The sequence below is a fragment of the Manis pentadactyla genome, chromosome 4, assembly GCF_030020395.1.
Source record: "Manis pentadactyla isolate mManPen7 chromosome 4, mManPen7.hap1, whole genome shotgun sequence".
Taxonomy (NCBI): Eukaryota; Metazoa; Chordata; class Mammalia; order Pholidota; family Manidae; genus Manis; species Manis pentadactyla.
This window is the reverse complement of record NC_080022.1, coordinates 184,701,257-184,723,654: the sequence shown is the minus strand read 5'-3', so window position 1 is coordinate 184,723,654 and position 22,398 is coordinate 184,701,257. Positions and strand designations below refer to the sequence as shown.

The window sequence follows — 22,398 nt, the reverse complement described above, 5'->3', positions numbered from 1 at the left end:
ACTTGGTGTCAGAAGAGCTTTGTGGGAGTCGTGAGCAAGGGAGTTTCTCCTTTTTGATTACATTCATTCTTCCTGAATATTCAAATTAAATCAAATCTGACCAGTGGCAGATCCCTTCAAACCAGTTCCTTTGACCTTTGAAACACTCTTGCTCCCTGGAACAAACTGCCCCAGCCCCACGCAGATCTCCCCATCTCTAAAGGGCCCTGGTTCCTTCAGCGGGGAATGGTATTACAGATCAAGATCTGGGTGCTTCATGTACTCATTACTACCTGGGGCCATTGCTCTGGGTCCTTTTAATGGCCATAGCTAGGAGCTTGTTTTTTGGTATCATGAGTTCATATTGGTATTTCTAATTCAAATTTGACGTTAGAGTTTTCTTCATTTCTTTGATTTTATTCCTGTACCCCTTTCCTCATTTTGTATTTCTTCCCTTCAGAAAATGGAGCATCTTACATGCACTGTTTTGCACCTGCCCCTTTCATTTTCCTTCCTAAAGATCATGCTACATCTGTCCATGGAGAGCTTTCTCATTCTTTTTCATGGCTCAATAGCTCTTAAAAGTTTTTTTTTTTTACTGCAGAGCTTTTAAATATAGACAAAATTAGGATAATGAGACCCTCCTGCACCATCAGTGAGCCTCAACAATTACCAAGTGCAGATAATCTACAACAGGATGGTATGAGTGTGGGACAGGAGAGTTGAGAGCTTTCAATCCAGTGGCCATGGGGGCAGGACCACCTCTCCTACCATCCCTCCAATCACCTGGGCAGTTATCTCATGCCAGGCACTTTGTCCCACTCACAGGGAGAACTGGGAGATCCAAATGGTCTCTGACCATCAACACATGGACAGAAGCTGCAGGGCAGCAGTGTTATCAGAGGCACGAGTGGCGGGGGCACTGAGAACAGGCAACTAATGCCCAGGGAGTCAGGAATTATGAAAACCTCACCAGTATCTTGAAGCTATCGCATGTGCAAAGGTGAGCAATGGTCAAGGACAATGGTGAAAAAGAGGAGCTGAACATCTGTGGAGTTTAACAAAGCAAAACTGAAGGAACAACACAGCAGCAGATGCACAGACTCAAAGAAGGGACTAGGGTTACCAAAGGGAAGGAGAAGGGGATTAAGGGGCATTATAATTAGCACACATAATATAGGTAGGTCACAGGGAAGGCAATACAGCACAGACAAGAAGTGACTCTATGGCATCTTACTACACTGATGGACAGTGACTGCAATGGGGTATGTGGCGGGGGACTTGATAATATGGGTGAATGCTGAAACCACAATGTTGCTCATGTGAAACCTTTCTAAGACTGTATACCAATGATACCTTAATAATAATTTCAAAAAAAGGAGCTGAAGTCTAGGGCTTGTGGCAGGGGTTGGAGAGGTGATGAGGATGTTGGTGGCTTAGTGTATGGACCTGAAGTCAACCCTCCTGCAGACAGCAGGGGATCATGTGACATGGCAGAGCCACATGGCAAGGGTGTGTAGCAAGCTGGCCAGATAGGGCTTGGATGAGCAGTAAGGGTGGTGGAGGGGCAGTTTCTGAGGTGACCTTTCAGATGTGGGGGAAGAGCACAGGATTCCAGGTATGGCACTATGGGCCTTGGGCATATCATGATGTCATTATGAGACCGGAACCAGAGGGAAAGGGAGGGGATGGACAGGTGGGTGGGTGCAGGATTCAGTTTAGAGAGCTCAGTGAGCAGGGACAAACCAATCAGCAACCAGTTGGGTACCTAGTGCCAGAGTCATCTGGTCTCTACTGGCAATTGGCCCCTGTGCCATCCTCAGTGGGACTAAGGTGGGCAGGAGCTAATCCTGTTTTACTGAAGTGTAAACTAAAGTTCAGAGGGATTACAGGCTTTGACCCAGCTCATGAGGCCTCCCAGTGGAACAGCATGGCCTGCTCAGCACTGCCTAACTCACAGGGCGAGTGGTCATTCCTGCTGCAACCGTGCAGCTCGACGGAGCGCAGGCCCAGAGGTCGGCAGACGGCCCTGATCCCAGCCAGTTTCATCAGCTCCAGAATTTGCTTCTGTCTTTGGTCTAAATCAAGAAAGAATTGGACTGGCCAACAAGAAGCACCTGTAGAGTACTTTACAGTTACAAAGCTTTTGCATAAATCACCTCACAAGCTGATTCCTCACAACCACCTTAAGCAGCTTTATTACTGTGATTGGACAGAGAAGGCTTACAGATGTAAGGGCCCAAGATGCACACAACTAAAACACAGCTTGCTTCAAACTGGGGTCCAGAGCGAGGGGCTGAGTCTGCACTGACTACTGTCCCACTGTCCCACTGCCCTCCGCAGTGCCCTGGCAGGAAGGAGAAGGCTAGCTGGCAGCTCCTTTCTTGAAGGTCACAAAGTCCCATCAAAGGACGGGTGGGTGAGAACCCACCTCCTCCAGCGCCCAAGCATGCATGTGGGGGGAAGGGACCGTGTGACTTGATCTTTCTTGGGGGGAAGGCGGGGGCAGCTCCATCATACTTCTCTGGTCATGCAACCATATTGGGTGCAGTTTTAGGACCACCTCTCTAATCCTCTGCCTGCCCCGTGGAAGCAGCGAGGCTCTTCACAGCCTGACTTCCTACTCTAGTGCGCAGCACTTCCCCTGGAGTGGAAAGCTGCCAACAAGCAAGGAAGGCAAATGTGTCCTCTCTGGACTGCGGCGGCTGGGAAATCAGTCTGGCCCGAGAGGAGCCCAGTGGCCACTGGCGCTGCCCAGGGTCTGCTGTGGGGCAGAGATAACAGGTACAGGAAGGGCGGGGTGGTAGGATCCTCCCAGGAGCCAGGCTTTCACAAACAATGAGCTGCGGCCACGCCAGGGCAGGAGGTGACTCATCACCCCCACCTTGCCAAGCTGCCGCCGGCTGGCCGGGCACAGAGGGACTGCGGCAGCCTTGGCCAGGTGCCGACACCTCTCCCCGCCCTGGGTGCATCTGAAAAGTGCTCCCCAGAGGGCTCAATTGCCTACGAGGGAGCAGAGGTTTCTGCTCTTATCTGAGAACTGGCTGGGTTTTGCTATCAGGGCAGCAGACAGTGGGAACATGGGGTCTCACCCACTCTCTGGACTTCCACGTACCCACACCAAGAGGCAAGAGGCATATGCCAAGACCACAGCCAATTCCTCGGTCACTCTCCCCGCACTCCCAACTAGTGCCACAGGCTTCAGTCACTCCATACCAACCCTGAGGTGATAATCCCACCAAGAAGATGGAGAGGACACTTGAGCTGCCACATCTGCCTGAAAACAGTGCAGACGAGGCCAGTGCACCTGGGATGCTGATGTGGGAGAACACGGCGCTTTAATAGGGCAGCAGACCCTGGGCAGTGTGTGGACACTGGCCATAGTGCCCCACTCCTCCTTGGCAATGCCTTCTGGCTGAAGGCCACACAGAGGCTTTCTCAGGTGGCATGTGGGGAGCAGGTTCCAGTCCTGAAATATACAAAGCGGCATCTCCCTGAGGGCACTGGTCAGTGGGGCTGCACAGTTGGGTCAAGTCCTGGAGTGGCTCCTCCCTTCCATGGAAGGAAGAATGTCCAAGCCACGCCAAGCTGGTCCCTCAGGTCACTGCTTGGCCTTCTTCACGATGGTGCCCACAGCAGAGATGACAGTGGTCTTGGAGCCACTGGCACTGGTGGTCACTGTGACAACAGCTGGCAGGGTTGCTGTGGTGGTAAGGATGGTGGGCTGGGCTATCGTTGTCACGGGGATGGCGGAGTCCCACTTGCTCTTTCTCTTTTGGGCATCTGCGATTTAGGCAAGAGAGAAGTCAGGACCAGATGGACCGAAGCGCAGCAGTCCCTTTCCCAGCAGCCAGAGGCCAGCCAGTGAAGCAGGAGCCCTCCTGCCCCCGCCTCGTGTCCAGAGCTGGCCTGGAAACTCTGGGCTCAGAAAAGAGCACGACGAGGTGGAGCTGACACCCAGAACCCACAGTCCCCACTCCCCCAAGCAAGGCAGGGAAGGCCTCACTCCATCCATGGTGTGGCGGGAGCAGACCAGCCGCCCTCTACCTGCAACAGCTGTGCTGGCCGTAGTGGTGGTGGCGGCCGTGGCGTTGGTCGTGGTGCCTTTCTTTGTGCCCGTCACAAACTCAATCTGGAGGGGGAGGGAAGATAGTAAGACCTGTGCCAGGCTGCTTATCCACATCCCTTTGCCAGCTGTCTGTTCCCAGGGGACTGGAGTTTGGCCCATAAAAAGGAGTCATTGAGGACCAGCTCTACTGTGACTGAGAAGGGTAGAGGCGCTGCGGAGGCGCCTCGAGGGGATTTCTACTCTTCTCAGGAAAGCTTCCCAGAAAGTACTGGAATCTTCTGGGCATCCCTGCCTGCTGCCCCACCTCATACCCTGGCCCTTCCTCACACCCCGGAGAAGGTGGCCCCCAGCGCTGCAGAGACATGCCCACCACACTAAGCCTGGGGTTAGGAAGGGAGAGGAAAGAGAGAAGGGAAATTCAGCCAAGGGTACCTGGGTCTCACAGCCAGATTTCTGTTCCCTGACCAGATCACACTGCTTGGGAAGAACTGGTGCTCAAGGTCTTAAAATGAGGGGTCACCTGGCCACCAGACATGGCGAAAGCACTGAGGCAGGCCGCCGAGGTCAGCTCTAGAGGCCAAGAAAGGCACCGACCACAGCGCTCTCGTGAGGCAACAGCTGCCTCCATTCAGGCCAGGGACACCAAAGACCCGGAAGAGAAAAAGCCACCAGGCCCTGCAGCTATAAGGGGGAGGGGAGGGGAGGGGAAGGGAAGGTATAATGCAGCAAACTGCAAAAAAGACCCCCGAAAAACAAACAGAAGCAACCGGAAGCCTCTTCAAGCCCAGCTACAGAGGCTGGAAAGCCAGCACGGCCTGTTGAGCCCACAAGGCCCGTCTGAGGCTGCTCAGGGCACCATCCACCGGGCGACAGACGCGGGAGGGGGCGGGGTCGTCCGGAGGCCTCTGGGCTTCGCCACGGGGCCATGCACCCCGAGCACTTGGCCTTTCACCCAGGACATTTGTCCACCACTTACTTTGGTTCTCTCCTTTTTGGCCTTTTCCAGTTTGTCCATTTCAATCTTCTGGGCTTTGGCTACAAAGACAAGAGAAGCTGTCATAAAGCGGCGCTGGGTCGGCTCCCATGTGAGGAGACACTTTGGGCTGGGCGACCCCGCCAGCATTTGCCGCTGCCCTGTGTTCTTATTCAAAGCACTGAAGTAGCCTCCACGCCCGCATGGGCTCAGTTCCTGTCCTGAAGGGCAACACCAAGTGCCAGCCTGTGGCCAATTAAAGCAGGGGCCTCAGGCTCAAAGGCCCAGGGCTGGGGGCTGCACACCCCGCCGGGAGGGGCCAGCTGCTCCTAAGCTCCAGTTGCCAAGTGGGAATGAAGCCCATTGCGGACTACCTTCCCAATGACCAAGAGAAGCTAGAATTCCGGATTCTTACATAAAATGTTTGGAACTAACTCAAATTAGAGTGACAAAACTTATATGGGCCAAAAAAAACACACCTACAGGCCAGATCCGGTCCAAGGGCTGCTGGCCTAAGACCTGTCATTTGAGGGCTTGGACCCTTTGAAACTCCTCCAGTTCTCCCTAATGGACCCCATGAGAAATGCTGTGCTCAGTGACCTCTGATTATGCCGGCCCTTGCCTGGGACACTGCCCACCTCGGCTTGGCCGTGCCTCTATGCACCTTCAAACCTCCACTGGGACATGGCTTCCTCAGGCCGGCTGCCCCACCCTCTCCTGGTTAGGCGTCCTGACTGCAACCCCTCATCACAACACTCATCAAGGAAGTGCTCCTTGGGTCTTGTCTCCTCTGCTGGGTTACAAGTCTCCTAAGTCAGGGACGGCGTCTGCCTTGGTCAAGACTGCATACCAGCTCCTTGGATGTGGCCTCACAGAGGAAATGCTGAAATACATGTGGCCTGATGACTGGCTGGACAGACAGATGGATAGATGGCTACTTACCTAATGCCTCATAGTAGGAGTCCTCAGACCAGCCATGGGGATCGAACATATCCTGAGAAAGAAAAGGTTAAAGCTGTAGTCAGTAAGGGCCCTTGGATGACAAATGAGAGAGAACCAAGTCTCCTCCCCACCGAATCTTCGCAAGGATCTTCCTGGAGTCCCCCTGCCTTAGGGTATAGGGGCTCAGCTGTTACCGCTGGTCTCCTCCCAAGGGGGTGGCTAATTCATTCTTAGAAACACGAGAGCACTGATGGTCTATCCACGGGATGATCTACAGGTGCACAGCAGGTCCAGACGTAGGCCCCATCTAATCGGCCTCGGAGGCCCAGCCTGTTGCTGCAGTCTCTGCTGGACTGACTCAGAGCAACAGGGCCTCACACAAGAGAGGGGACTGTGCTCTGCAGCCAGCTCTGCCGCCACACGGACCTTCCAGAGACCCCGGCCGAATCGGGCGGAACAAGCACGGGTGCCCCCCCTCAACCAAGCCTCCACTTGGGGGACATACCTTTGGGTAATTGGTGCCCAACTCATCAATCGCACAGAACTGGATCAGCTTCTCATAGATGCTGAAAGAGAAATACCAGAAGGCCCTGAGCAGGCCCTAGTGCCACGGTCCCGAGCGGTACCAGATTTCAAGAGAACAGAATCACCCAGCTCCTAGGTTCAGATGAATCCTTTGACCCCAGCTGAATTTTTCTAGGCAAGCTTCCTAATGGAAGAGGAAATGTCCACTGGGCTGACATTTAAAGTCACTTGTGACCCACTGCCCTCCAGAGATGGACTGTTAGCCAAGGGCCAGGAGAAGTACAGTATCAGGCAAGGGCTGCATTTTTTTGGGTCTTACTGGGACGTCTGACCTTCAGTTTGTATGGCTGGTTGAGGCCACCACACTCAGGCCCACATAAGGGCCAGGGCAGGTTCCTGCTGTTACCACACCAAATTCTTTACCAGGTATGTCACTTGCTCAGGCACTGGGCATAAGACACAGACACAACTCTGTTCCTAAAATGCCTGTAGGCACAATGACCTCTTAGAGGTAGAAAAATCCACAGTAATTGTCTAGTCTAATGCTCTCATTGTATGTGTGAAGAAACTGAGGCTTTGTGAGGTCAGGTGCTTTAGAAGCAGAGTGGGGATGAGAGCCCAGCCAGGCCTCACCCATTGCACCTCATTTCTCTTGGCTTCCAAGCTACCTACTGGTTTATGTGTTCAGCCTGGATCTTAAATCATAAACCTCCAGTGGGCAAAAATTCCCAGGGCAAAGCCTCTCTGCAGCCTCCCAAAATAGTGTTAGCTAAATAACGCAGGCTGGGTGATGGCCCCTTTGGGTTTGGGGGGATCTTAGCTGGGCCTCTCTGTCATCTACATAGGGGCATCCTGGACCCCTATCCAACATCAATAGCTCAACTGACTCTGAAGGCTCATGGGACACTCACCTGGGGTTCCGAAATTCCTTCTTCCTTTGGATAATGTAGTTCATATCCATTCCCTCCTTTATCTTCCGCTCATAAAGCTTCTGGATCTTGTCCTACAAAAGAGAAACAGAAAAGTGACTGTGACCCCACCGCACCCACTCACAATCCCAATCTGTGTCATGTGCTGTGTGGAGCATGGACCCAGAGGCCCAGAGCCATGTGAAGCTCCACTCTAGCCACACTGCCTTCCTCTACCTGGCCCTGGACCAGCACTGAGCACAAATAAGATAAACTGAGACCAACTGTTTTCATTTTGCTTTCTCCTGATTCCCTCTGGATGGCTTGTCGAGTGAGTATAAGAAGATCAAGGCAGAGAAGCACAGAGAAGACAATGAACGAATCCCTACCTGGTTAATCAGCTACTGAATCATCTGAAGAGGAGTTTTAGGCATTAGTGTTTATGGTAAGGGGTTCAGTGCTTGTTCTAAATGTTAACACTCTCCTCAGTGGGAGACCTGGGCAGAATGTCCTTTTGGAGGAAGGCAGGAGTAGTTTTTTCAATTTCGTCTCACAAACTTCCCGGTGTGTCCTTCGTGGGAAGCTCACAGATGGCCAAGCCAAGACTTTATAAAGAGGTACTGTCAGGGGTCGAGAGCCCATCGCTTGTCAACATCCCCCTCCCTCCCCAGGCCCTTGCTCTGGCTTTTGATGGGGAACAGGAAAACCACCTGGCAGGGATCCAGGCCAGGGCCACAGGTACCCCAAGGCCCATGGGGATGACGCCCACACAGAAGGCCCTGGAATTCCCCAGTCTCAGGGCAGAGCACCCCCTGAGGAACAGTAGTCTTCAGCCAGCAGGTTGCTGCTGGCCCAGGACAAGGCCTCTCTGCAGCCTTCCACACTAGTAACAGCTGAATACAGACTCTCCATTTAAGGCATTCTTCACCTGCCAGAGGAGGTGGGCAGGGCTGGGGGTCCCATGTGACGTCCTTGAGAACGTCAGGAAGGGTGATCCACTCCCTCTGTCAGAAGTCTGAACCTTTTTGCTGAGACTGGTCACGGGAAGGATGGAATTACAGAGATCTGTAGAGGGTACATTTACCAGGAAAGAGAGACAAAACCTCAATATTATCTCTTCAAAGGTAGTGGAGGGGGGCCTTGTACAGAAGACTTGGCAAACTGAGGCCAACCTCTATCTTACAGATAACTTTGTCGGGTGTCCTGAGCCATCAATGGGTTCTGCCAGTTTGGGTGAACTAAAATGTTTGCTCGGTATCATGGTTTTTACCTTCAGCAGGAGATGTTTTACCTTTAGAGGATTTTATCTAAAATGGACAAGTATTCTGAACTTGAAGGCTCAGCTAGCTGGTTGTCTCTGCCTGGCAGATTGCTGGACTATCCTTACAGGCTGTGGCTTGTTGCTGGGCGTGGAGGTGACGCTATGCTGTGGGCTGGTGGGGGTAGGGGTGAGGGTTGACAACTCAGCAAAGGGAGGAGACTTCCGGGAAAGAAGCCTGCACTGCACCCCCAGCCCTGACTCTGGCCCTCACCCAGCCTGCCGCATTCCGCAGCCCCAGGTCCCATTAGTCATCCGTCCGCTAGGCTGGTGCCATGGGCTTGCAGTGTAGCCAGAGGCACCAGTAGAACCTATGGGATTAGAGGAGAGTAGGTGAACCAGGTGCCACTACTGGGCAGCCTTGGGTGTCTGTCTTATTGTACATCATCAGGTTCTACTCACAGGACCACCCATGGAGGGACAAGGACAAACAGTCACAAGAGGTGGACAAGGAGGCACAAACCTCAGCTGCCCTGAGGTTCTGCTGCTGAGAGCGTAATTGCACTAACGGCTCCCTCTCCTTGGGGTTTTAAAACTTCAGGTCAGGTCTTTATGAGGTTTTGTCAGGCAAGAAGCTAGTGAATTGGCATTTTAGGAATTTTATGCATATAAATGCTTATGTTTTTTGCATGTCTACAATACGCTTATTTTATATTCTGATGGGCCCTCAGTTTTTTTTTTTACTTTTATTTATTCTATTTTTAGTATGCTATATTTCTTTGTGAAGATCCCAGTATCTTATCCAGTCTTACATTCATTCTGCCTGAAAATTTTCCTTTAACTTTTTTATAGAATACGTTTTTTTTGGTAATAAATACTCTCAAATTTTGTTATCCTGGGAAATTTTTAAATCTTCCTCATTCTTGAAAGTATTTTCATTGGGTATAGAATTCTGGATTGAAAGTGTTTTCCTTCCAACATTTTAAAGATGTCTTTCCGTTGCCTTTTACCTTGCATGATTTCTAAAATGAAGCCCGATGTTATTCTTGTCTTTGTTCTGCTGTATGTAATGTGACTTTTTTCCTCTGGTTATCTTCAAGATTCTCTTTTTGTCTTTTGTTTTCAGCAGCTTGAATATTATACATGTAGTTTGTGGTTTCAGAGAAGGAAGAAGTGATTTATTCAGTATTTTCTAAATTTTAGGATCTGTGGTATCTGTCACTAACTTTGGAAAATTTCAACCATTATTTTTTCAAATATTTTTTATGCCCCAATCTCTCTCTTTTCTCCTTTTGGGATTCTAATTATGCATAACTTACATAATTTCTTAGATATGCTGTTCTGGAGTTTACTATTCTGTTGGCTAATTACTCTACTATATTCATAAATAGTGGTTGTAATAGTGGGCACATCTTAATCTTAATGGGTCTAATAACTTTAATATCTTGATTTCTTAAGTTGCCTGATATCTTCCCCTCACTATTAGATTCAAGTTAAGCATTTTTTATAAGAATTCTCTAAAGTTGATCCTGTCTCTGTGTTTATTTCCTCCTTATTAAGACTATATTTGGGCTTTTTTTTAAATTGATACATCAGTTCTAGTGTTTGTTTTCTAACTTAATAATTCTACTTTTGTCTTTTTTTCCTTCCACTTTTTATTTCAGCTTAATTATTTATTTAGTTTTTTGAGCCAGATCCTTCGTTCATTTATTTTCATTCTTTCTCTTTTGTTGACATAATTACTTGGGGCTATAAATTTCCCATGAACACTGCTTTAGCCCATAGTTTCCATAGGAGCTAATATGTTTCATTATCTTTGTTTCTATAAATTCTGTTAATTTATTTATTTTCTTTTAACCCAAAAGATATTTAGTAGGGAATTTTAAAATTTCCAGGCCAAAGAGTTTTGTTTTGTGGTTTCATTATTAGTTGCTTGTATTATTTTATTGAGATCAGAAACTGTTTTCTCTGCTCTTTACACTTCATTTTTAATTGAGGTTTTCTTTGTGGTCTAAAGATAAGTTAATTTTCATGAATATTCCATGGGTACTTGGAAAGAAGACATAATCTCCAATTTTAAATTATACTCACTTATATCACTTTAGGTTGTTTAGGTTTTCTCTATCTTTACTTAAGTGTGTTTTATACTTGATCTGGCTTAGACTGAGAAAACTTAATAAAAAATTTTTATGCTACAGTATTCCTGTCTATTTCTCTTATCTCCTGTAATTTCAGCATTATTAAACTTCCTGCTATTCTTTTTGGTGTGCAGATAACTAATCCATTGTGAACTGTACCCATTAACATTATAAAGTCGCATTCTTTGTTTCACTTAATGCTTTTTTTAAGTATGAATGTACCTTACTGATATTATGGTAGTAACCCCTTACTTTTTTGTTGTTGTTATCATTAATCTACAATTACATGAAGAACATTGTTAACTAGGCTCCCCCCTTCACCAAGTCCCCCCGACAACCCCCATTACAGTCACTGTCCATCAGTGCAGTGAGATGCTGTAGAATCACTGCTTGTCTTCACTGTGTTGCACAGCCCTCCCCGTGCCACCCCACATGCTAATTATACATGTGGGCCCTCAGTTTTTTAACAAAATTCCTTTTTTTCCCTAAATTGAACAATAGTTGATATGCAGTACTATACTGGTTTCAAATGTATAACATGGTGATTTGACAGTTACTTATATTATTAAATGCTCACCCCAACAAGTGTAGTTACTGATAACAAAGAAAGATACTACAGTATTATTGGCTCTCTTCTCTCTGCTGTTCTTCATCCTCTTGACTACTTCATAATTTAGATTTTGTGCCTTTATCTCCTTTACCTATTTCACTCAATGCCCCTCCCCTCCCCCATAGTAACTACCAGTCTCTTCTCTGTGTCTATGAGTCTATTTGTGGTTTTTTGTTCATTTCGTTTTATTTTAGATCCCAAGTGAAATCATATGGTATTTGTCTTTCTCTGCCCGGCTTATTTCACTTAGCATAACAAAGTTCCTTCCGAGACAGTCCTGTCGGCTCAGTGGGTTGCGCAGAAAAGGCATGTTATTTTCCTCTGGGTGGGCTTAGGACCTCACTGAAGGCAAGCTGTGGGGTCGCGGCTAGAGCAGCAGCGGTAAGGAGGCTGAGGGTGCCAGTGGGTTCAGAGCCACTTCTGAGAGCGGGCTAAGCAGGGGTCACCAGGCCTGCAGGTTCCTTCCTCCCTGGGCTGCTGCTCTCACAGAAGCCTCTTCAAGTCAGGTCATACCACACACCTGACCCACAATGCCTCGTCTGTGTGGGCCTCGGTGGCCAAGCTCTGTGCTTACTTGTAAGTGATTTGAGCATCTGCCAGGGGGTTCAGGTGGGATCTTAATTTCATCAGGCGACATGTTCCGGACTCTTTCAGAAAAGGAGGCTGTTGAAAGAACAGAGAAATATTCTATGTGTGGATGTGGGGGTTTAGGATGGGGGGCAGACATGGACAATTAAAAAAAAACAACACAAAGCACAGAAAGTATTTTCAGAGATGGAAAATCCTACGAAACAGTAAAGCAGGGTGTTTACAGTGGCCTCTCTGAGAGGCTGTCCTCTGAGTTGGGATCAAATGATGAAAAGGACCAGCAAATGCCAACTTCGGGGAAGAGAAAGTTAAGGCATCAGTGTAAGGATGCGGGCTATCATGTCACAATGGCCCACTTCTAAGGAAAAGGTGTGTCCCGGGGCTTGCTGGTAAATGCTTAACCATGAGTTGGGGTTGCAGGGGAAGGGAGGAGGCACTCTTTGCAGCACCTGCCAGTTCCTGGGGTGTAAATTCCTCTGCCATGGCCAATGTCAAGCTACCAGTGTGAAGTTGCTGAGCCCAGGGTTGGGCAGGGACCTGCACCGCTGGCTCACAAGGTGAGCCTGCTCCAGGCCTCACTGGCTATGCCCCCAAAAACCCTCCCAGGATTCTGGAAAACAGAGTTCAGGGTTTTCTCTAGGCTTTGGGACTCAAGGCATTCGAAACTGCCTTGTACATAAAGGGCATTTAAAAAATAACCTCTTGGTTATTAGCTTAGGGTCCTTTTAAAACAAACCAATCAACCCTCTTCTGGTCCACCTCATTCTTGGGAACAAAAGGCCTAACTCTGATGTGAAGAACCGCAATTCCCGAGGGACAATTCTCTCAGAGACTTGCTGCTGCCCACCCAAGTTTCTCACTCTCTCCACGCCCTTCCCTGTAGCCTCTGGCTGCTGCCCTGGCGACTGCAGCGTCCTGCTCTGCATCACTCACAATGCACTGTTTGTTGTCGGAGTCTGTCTGTGCTCTTTACAACATTCCCTCATGAAAAGGGCCATACAAGGAGTAAATAGCAGGCGGAGTGGGGTGGGGCAGGATGAAGGGAAAGAAAGAACAAACCAGTCCCAGTAACACCCAGCAAGTACTTACTGGGTGCCCACTCTGTGCCAGGCCCCAGGCGAGACTACTTCTTAGCCTCAAGCAGCGGCCTGGACATGGCACAGCACAGCCTTCCCCTGTCCTAAGGCCAGGTTAATGTTTTCTTAGCAGATAAGGTGCTTTAATCTCCACTGAGGGCTCCACAGTTATCTTAAGAACTCCGTGCTGAGCAGGGCTGAGGCTATGGCTCCTCTGTCTTCGCCAGTCTCAGCTGCTCCCAAACGAGCCCGTGCACCCTGCAAATACTGAGGCTGCGGCCCAACCCCGGGGGGGGGGGTCTCCTAGCACACTTTGTGCGCCAATCCTCACTGCCATCAGTGGGTCCTCACTGGATGTGCCTCAGGAACAGGGCACTGGACCTGCCATTCTGTGTGAGGGCACAGACAGGGTGCCATATTCTGCTGTGGACCCGAGATACCAGTGCAGCCCAGGAGCAGTTTCCACCAGGGCATGACGTGCTTCTCTGCCCAGCACCTTCCTTCCGTCTTCTGACTCCTGAAGCAAGGGTGACACCCAGATCTGGCTGGAATTTAATTCTCATCCTGACTTCCTGCTTCCTCCCAGCTCTGGGAGCCCTAGGCTCGCGCAGGATGCAGACACCCACTGAGAGTGGGATCAGCTGGGGTGAGCTGGTCCTCGTATTTCATGAGCATCAGCAACAAAAGCAAGGAAGGTCTGGGCAGGCTTGGGGCACACAGCAAGGGAGGTTAAGCTCTTCCATGGAGTGGGGCGTATATGTGTGCACGTGACAAAGAGACAAAGAATGCCCTTTGGCATTGCCAGGAAAGCCTTTTGGAAAAACCAGGGTGTGACACTGCTGTTATAGCAACCCAACCACACTCAGGCTCCAATGGTATAAGTATGATGGGGGAGGGAGCCCCTCCCGAGCACCTGGCCTGGGAACTATAGAATTCCTAGTCAGTAACCAGCAAATGAACGTATACGTTCAGCAAACTAGCTACAAGTTTATCCCACAGACTTCAGAAGCAAACTTTCAGTGATTCTCTTCCCTACGTCCCAGAACGAATCTCAAGTTAGAAAACACCAGACACATGGCTATTTGAGCAGCCAGTGCCTCAGATCATTTTCCCGGCAAAAACATCAAGAAATGTGTCCAGGCACTTGGGGGCAGCCCAGGTCTGTGGCTGCTTCTGGGTCTGCTGGAGGTGTTCTAGGAGGGAAGCTGCACTCAGGATCGGAGAAGCCTGTCTTTGGCGTGACTCACCCACCGTGCGTGCCCAAGTCAGAAACAGCCACTGATATCCATAGCCGCCAGGTGTGAATCTGAGCAGGAGCAGCTAGTCAGCTGGGCTTATGTAATTAGCAATGGGGGTGAAGGGATGCCTTGGGGTACAGTGGGGCTGTAAGGAGGATGCACTGGAGTGCCTCTAGCTCCCTAGAGACATGGAGAACCCAACTGCAGGATTTCAGGTACGCCCATGGGGCATCGAGGGCACCTGGAGAGGAGGGGCAGGGAGAGCACTCTGTTGAGCAGCTACACTGCTGAAAACCTTCCATTTGCTCCATTAAACCTGGGATTGTTCACACAGAGGAAAATGCTTCCCGTACCTGGGGCGGTGGGGGAGGGGTAACCCCAGTCCTATACCAAGAGGTATCACAAAAGGGGTTGAGTTCAGGCACAGGGGCTGACAGCCACAGCACCATGAGGGGAAGCCACTCTACACAGCTCGACCTCTACCGCCTCAGTGAGAAATGGAAAAAGCAAGCACAGCTAAGAGGCTTAAGGATCTGTCGGTGTCCTCCATGGGTGAATGAGTAAAAGAAATTGTGGTACAACCCTACAACGAAAAAATATTTAGCAACAAAGAGCAGCTCAACAATATGGATGGACCTCAGAAACATATGGTTAAGTGAAAAGAAGCCATACTAAAACTGAAGACTAAAAAGATTATGATTCCATTTGTATCAGTGGTTCTCAACTGGGGGCAACATTTAGTGCTGTCAAGAAATACTTGTCGTTGTCACAAATGCTGGGGGGAGGGGACTGCTCCTGGCATCTAGTGGGCAAAGACCAAGGATGCTGCTAGAACACCGTACGAAGCACAGGCCAGGCCTCCACCACCAACTCATCCAGCCCAAAGTTCGATAGTGCTGAAGTTTGAGAAATCCTGATTTACATGACATTCTATGGACAGAACTATGGTGAAGAAAGATCACTACTTGCCTGAGGCTGAGGGAGGAAACTGTCTGCAAGATGAGGGGTAGAGGGAACATTCTGGAGTGATGAACACGCTCTACATCATGACTGCAGGAGGGGTTAACACCGCTATATATGTATCTGTCAAAACTCATCAAAGGGCACACTTAAAATTGGCAAATCTTACTGCATGTAAGCTACACCTCAATAATGCTATTTTCAAAAAGGGGGAAGAAAAGAAAAAGAAGAAAAGGAGAGAAAAAGTGAGTTGGTTGAGGACGAAGTCAGGGCTGAGAGGGCTGATGCCCACACACATTCCACTGCTGGCCGAGCCCTGCTAGCAAGAGCAGAGGGCACTGCTGTGCTGGGCTCCTGGGTGTAAGCTGCCCTCTGACCCCCAAACCCACCCCCAGTTTCTTGGGAGCAAACAGGAGGGATGGGTGGGGCTGGGTAAGGGAGAGGAGGCTGAGGCTCCAGTGCATACCTGCCCCCACGGAGCACCCACTCGGGGACTGCATCCCGGCAAGGCTGTGCTTTGCTGCTTCTGCCCATGAAGCCAACCGGTGTGCCCCCACAGTGCCATTTTCTCAAGTGCAAATGCCACCGTTTTAGGGAAAATTCAGATTTTTATAGGGTTTGAAAAACTCACACTCCATCCATCAGAAAACTCGAGGATAAAGGCAGAATCCGCTGAGGGTTTGGCCTGCTTGGGGTGGTCACGTCCCTACCCAATCCTTCCTCAGAAGGCAAATACAATGAACAATTTTCAGTTCTTTCGGCTGGGAAAACCAGAATGGGTCCCCACCTCCCACCCCAGTGAAAGAATCCTGTCTAGAAAAAGGGCAGGTTAGAAGGGCTGCAGGAAGCCTGTGAAGACTAACGGAGCAGGCAGGGAGTGGCCACAGTCACCGGGGAGGGAGAGTCAACCCTTGTGAGGTTCGGCGAGGCTCTGGGAGAGGTTACCACGTCCACGGCTAACCTGAGAGAGTCGAGGGACTTTTCAAAAGGATCAAGAGGACGGGGCTGACGCGGGACTGTGATGACATGTGTGCATGCTTCCAGAAATGCTAACTGCCCTGCCCTCCCCCAAGTCACAAGGGTCCCCGACTCCAGAGCTGAGAGGCCAGTTCCTCCTGGGGACAGAGCACAGTGCCAGTAGAAGCCACAGGTTTGCTCCCTGAGCACATGAATATGTCACCTGAGGGAGGAGGAGGGGACAGTACAGAGGACAGGCCCACAGCACAAGAAGAATGAACTCCCAGCTGAAGGGCCCCGAGTGCCTCCCGACAACACTGGCAACCGACCAAAGCCCCCGGAAATGCACCTGAATATGACTTTCCATGAAGAATCATTCCCTGGGTGTCTTTCCCAGGCCACTCAGGAAATGCCCAAGGCCCCGAGAGCCTGAAGAGACAAGGCTTCCGGCAGAGCGGCCGCCTCGGCTGAGGCCGAGAAGCCGGGTGCAGGAGCGGCGGCAGGCCCCGCGTGGCTGGAAGCCCGTTTGCTCTGCGCAGGGCTCAGAAACGTGCCCCCAAGGCCCCCCGCGGGATACTCACCGACTAACTCCTGGGGATCTCGCTTGTCTATTTCTGGGTTATCCTGCAAGAGAGAAACGGAAACAAGGAGGTCAGCTGGGGTTCCTGACCCGGCCACTCTCCTCTCGAGACCACTCAGGATTTTTAAGGAAGGAGAAGAGGTGAAAGCGCCACAAAGAAGCCTGAGGGTAAATAGATGCTTTGGGGACTCCCTGGGACCCCGAACCTCCTCGGCAGCCCCCCGCCTCCTCCCTCACGGCAGCCGGATGCTGCGCACGCCGCTTCAGGGACTCCTCCACAGCCTCCAATAAGGTCCGATACACACCAACACGGTGCCAATCCACCCAGACGCTGCCCGCTGCTCTCCCCCGGGGCCTGGCCGGCCACCCCAGAGCGCCGCTGCCCCTCCCTGGTACCGAAGAGGCAAGAGGTGGCTACTTCAGAACAGGAGAGCCCCCGAGACAGTAACACAAAAAAAGACTGTCCCAAGAGATTTTTCTAGTGTTAAGCAAAAAAGGGAGACTGTCATGAGGGGGTGGGCAGCTCCTCGAACCCTGGAGCAGGCATGCAGCGGGCCTTTCACAAGGGATGGAAGCAGGCCCCACCCAGCAAGGCCCTGACGTGCAGGCAGCTTCTCCCTGACTCTCCATGGCTCACCTCTCAGCTCTCTTCACAAAGAAAAGCTTCCTCTCATCCTTAATACGAACTACCGCCCACAACACCCACTTGCACGTGGCCTTCAGCGCTAGCTGCGTGCAGAAACCTAAGAGCAACCATTCCTCATCAGCCAGTTTTCTGGACTTGCTCTGTATTTCACTGCAGAAGACACCAGTCCCCGACTCAAACCCGGGCACGGCAGGGAAGAAGGCCTTCCCTTGTGTGGTCCCAAATGCGAATGGCAAGACATGCCCTGTTTCCCCACTCCTGGGGAAACCCGGACCCTCATAGATCAGGGGTCTCGAGCGCCGTGCTAACGATCGACGTGGCAGAAGCTGCGCTCGCAGGAACGTGTCGGCGCTCGCTCACTGTCCCTTTGGTGGGTGAGGGAGGAGATGAGGGAGTGACGATTCTGGATCAAAAGGCACATGAAAACAGCTGTAGAGGACTGTGCGCTTACTCACACTAAGAATGTGAGCGAGAGGCGGAGCCAACATGGCGGCGTGAGTAGGACAGTGGGAATCTCCTCCCAAAAACATATATACTTTTGAAAATACAACAAACACAACTAGCCCTAAAAGAGAGACCAGAAGACGCAGGACAGTGGCCAGACTGCAGCTACACCAGCGAGAACCCAGCGACTGGTGAAAGGGGTAAGATACAAGCCCCGGCCCTGCGGGACGCGAGCGCCCCTCCCCCCAGCTCCCGGCGGGAGAACAATAGGCAGAGCGGGAGGGAGACGGAGCCCAGGACTGCCGAACACCCAGCCCCAGCCATCCGGGCCAGAGCGCAGACACAGTATATGCCCAGGGGGCCCTGGATACTGGGAGAACAGGGGGTAGACCTCAGAGCGGGTGCTGAAGCTGATGCCCCTGTGACAAAGAAAAGCGGGGGCTTTTTTGAAAGTCTTAAAGGGACAGGGACTTAACAGCTTGACGGAAACAACCCAGGTCACAGTACAGCAGCTGGAAATTACAGGGAAAACCGGGTGCACTAACCCCCTGGGCAACAGCTCTGAGACCCCTCACGGAGGCAAACAGTCAAGCAGCCCCCCCATCCATCACCCCACCGGGCGCTGCGAAAGCAGAGAAGCAGCCTGAGACAAATTCCGCCCACAGAAAGGGAAATTTCTCCCTTCCGGCCAGGCAAGACACAAAGACCCACTCTACACGCAATTACCCAACACAAGCCACTAGGGGTCGCAGTTGCCCCAGTAAAGAAAGGCCAGTAGTAAGTGAAAATTTTGGCCCTCCCAGCTGACAGTCAATAGCACCTGTCAACATGAAAAGGCAAAAAAATATGATTCAGACAAGACTAACCCAGACAGCTTCGGCATCTGCTACATCTTCCCCTGAGAAGGAATCTGGGGAGATAGATTTAGCCAGTCTACCTGAAAAAGAATTCAAAACAAAAGTCATAACCATGCTGATGGACTTGCAGAGAAATATGCAAGAACTAAGGAAGGAGAATTCAGAAATAAAACAAGCTCTGGAAGGACTTCAAAACAGAATGGACGAGATGCAAGAGACCATTAATGGACTAGAAAACAGAGAACAGGAACGCAGAGAAGCTGATGCAGAGAGAGATAAAAGGATCTCCAGGAATGAAAGAATTTTAAGAGAGCTGAGTGATCAATATAAAAGAAATAATTTAAGAATCATAGGCATTCCAGAAGAAGTAGAGAGAGAAAAGGGGATAGAAAATGTCTTTGAAGAAATAATTGCTGAAAATTTCCCCAAACTAGGGGAAGAAATGGCCTCTCAGACCACAGAGGTACACAGAACTCCCATGACAAGGGATCCAAGGAGGGCAACACCAAGACACATAATAATTAAAATGGCAAAGATCAAAGACAAGGACAAAGTATTACAAGCAGCCAGAGAGAAAAAAAAGGTTACCTACAAAGGAAAACCCATCAGGCTATCATCAGACTTCTCAACAGAAACCCTACAGGCCAGAAGAGAATGGCATGATATACTTAATGCAATGAAACAGAAGGGCCTCGAACCAAGACTACTGTATCCAGCACGAATATCATTTAAATATGAAGGAGGGATTAAACAATTCCCAGACAAGCAAAAGTTGAGGGAATTTGCCTCCCACAAACCACCTCTACAGGGCATCCTACAGGGACTGCTCTAGATGGGAGCACTCCTAAAAAGAGCACACAACAAAACACCCAACATATGAAGAAGGGAGGAGGAGGAATAAGAAGGGAGAGAAATAAAGAATCATCAGATTGTGTTTATAATAGCTCAACAAGCGAGTTAAGTTAGACAGTAAGACAGTAAAGAAGCTAACCCTAAACCTTTGGTAAGTAACCACAAACTTAAAGCCTGCAATGGCAATAAATTCATACCTTTCAATAATCACCCTAAATGTAAATGGACTGAATGCACCAATCAAAAGACACAGAGTAATAGAATGGATAAAAAAGCAAGATCCATCCATATGCTGCTTACAAGAGACTCACCTCAAACCCAAAGATGCGCACAGACTTAAAGTCAAGGGATGGAAAAAGATATTTCAAGCAAACAACAGAGAGAAGAAAGCAGGTGTTGCAATTCTGGTATCAGACAAAACAGACTTCAAAATAAAGAAAGTAAAAAAAGACAAAGAAGGACATTACATAATGATAAAGGGCTCAGTCCATCAAGAGGATATAACCATTATAAATATATATGCACCCAATACAGGAGCACCAACATACCTGAAACAAATATTAACAGAACTAAAGGAGGAAATAGAATGCAATGCATTCATTCTAGGAGACTTCAACACACCACTCACTCCAAAGGACAGATCCACCAGACAGAAAATAAGTAAGGACACAGAGGCACTGAACAACACACTAGAACAGATGGACCTAATAGACATCTACAGAACTCTACATCCAAAAGCAACAGGATACACGTTCTTCTCAAGTGCACATGGAACATTCTCCAGAATAGACCACATACTAGGACACAAAAAGAGCCTCAGTAAATTCCAAAAGATTGAAATCCTACCAACCAACTTTTCAGACCACAAAGGCATTAAACTAGAAATAAACTGTTCAAAGAAAGCAAAAAGGCTCACAAACACATGGAGGCTAAACAACACGCTCCTAAATAATCAATGGATCAATGACCAAATCAAAATGGAGATCCAGCAATATATGGAAACAAATGACAACAACAACACTAAGCCCCAACTTTTGTGGGACGCAGCAAAAGCAGTCTTAAGAGGAAAGTATATAGCACTCCAAGCATATTTAAAAAAGGAAGAGCAATCCCAAATGAACGGTCTAATGTCACAACTATCAAAATTGGAAAAAGAAGAACAAATGAGGCCTAAGGTCAGCAGAAGGAGGGACATAATAAAGATCAGAGAAGAAATAAATAAAATTGAGAAGAATAAAACAATAGCAAAAATCAATGAAACCAAGAGCTGGTTCTTCGAGAAAATAAACAAAATAGATAAGCCTCTAGCCAGACTTATTAAGAGGAAAAGAGAGTCAACACAAATCAACAGTATCAGAAATGAGAAAGGAAAAATCACAACAGATCCCGCAGAAATACAAAGAATTATTAGAGACTACTATGAAAACCTATATGCTAACAAGCTGGGAAACCTAGGAGAAATGGACAACTTCCTAGAAAAATACAACCTTCCAAGACTGACCCAAAAAGAAACAGAAAATCTAAACAGACCAATTACCAGCAACGAAATTGAAGCGGTAATCAAAAAACTACCAAAGAACAAAACCCCCGGGCCAGATGGATTTACCTCGGAATTTTATCAGACATACAGGGAAGACATAATACCCATTCTCCTTAAAGTTTTCCAAGAAATAGAAGAGGAGGGGATACTCCCAAACTCATTCTATGAAGCTAACATCACCCTAATACCAAAACCAGGCAAAGACACCACCAAAAAAGAAAACTATAGACCAATATCCCTGATGAACGTAGACGCAAAAATACTCAACAAAATCTTAGCAAACCGAATTCAAAAATACATCAAAACCATCGTACACCATGACCAAGTGGGATTCATCCCAGGGATGCAAGGATGGCACAACATTCGAAAGTCCATCAATATCATCCACCACATCAACAAAAAGAAAGACAAAAACCACATGATCATCTCCATAGATGCTGAAAAAGCATTTGACAAAGTTCAACATCCATTCATGATAAAAACTCTCAGCAAAATGGGAATAGAGGGCAAGTACCTCAACATAATAAAGGCCATCTATGAAAAACCCACAGCCAACATTATATTGAACAGCGAGAAGCTGAAAGCATTTCCGCTGAGATCGGGAACTAGACAGGGATGCCCACTCTCCCCACTGTTATTTAACATTGTACTAGAGGTCCTAGCCACGGCAATCAGACAAAACAAAAAAATACAAGGAATCCAGATTGGCAAAGAAGAAGTCAAACTGTCACTATTTGCAGATGACATGATACTGTACATAAAAAACCCTAAAGACTCCACCCCAGAACTACTAGAACTGATATCGGAATACAGCAAAGTTGCAGGATACAAAATCAACACACAGAAATCTGTGGCTTTCCTATATACCAACAATGAACCAACAGAAAGAGAAATCAGGAAAACAACTCCATTCACAATTGCATCAAAAAAAATAAAATACCTAGGAATAAACCTAACCAAAGAAGTGAAAGACTTATATTCTGAAAACTACAAGTCACTCTTAAAAGAAATTAAAGGGGACACTAACAGATGGAAACGCATCCCATGCTCATGGCTAGGAAGAATTAATATCGTCAAAATGGCCATCCTGCCCAAAGCAATATACAGATTTGATGCAATCCCTATGAAACTACCAGCAACATTCTTCAATGAACTGGATCAAATAATTCAAAAATTCATATGGAACCACCAAAGACCCCGAATAGCCAAAGCAATCCTGAGAAAGAAGAATAAAGTAGGGGGGATCTCACTCCCCAAC

General features: G+C 48.8%; 1 protein-coding gene across 1 annotated transcript in view; it reads right to left on the bottom strand.

Annotated features, from left to right (window-relative positions):
* Window positions 1-2,150: 2,150 nt before the first annotated feature.
* Window positions 2,151-22,398, bottom strand: part of SAP30BP (SAP30 binding protein) — a 42,900-nt gene continuing 22,652 nt past the window's right edge. The window contains exons 4-11 of the mRNA XM_036900313.2: window positions 16,803-16,845; window positions 11,977-12,065; window positions 7,400-7,491; window positions 6,469-6,529; window positions 5,964-6,015; window positions 5,025-5,083; window positions 4,027-4,111; window positions 2,151-3,762 (exon numbers count right to left, since the gene is read on the bottom strand). Coding sequence (XP_036756208.1) covers window positions 3,581-3,762; window positions 4,027-4,111; window positions 5,025-5,083; window positions 5,964-6,015; window positions 6,469-6,529; window positions 7,400-7,491; window positions 11,977-12,065; window positions 16,803-16,845 — 663 coding nt within the window. The 3' untranslated portion in view covers window positions 2,151-3,580. The remainder of the gene's footprint in view (window positions 3,763-4,026; window positions 4,112-5,024; window positions 5,084-5,963; window positions 6,016-6,468; window positions 6,530-7,399; window positions 7,492-11,976; window positions 12,066-16,802; window positions 16,846-22,398) is intronic.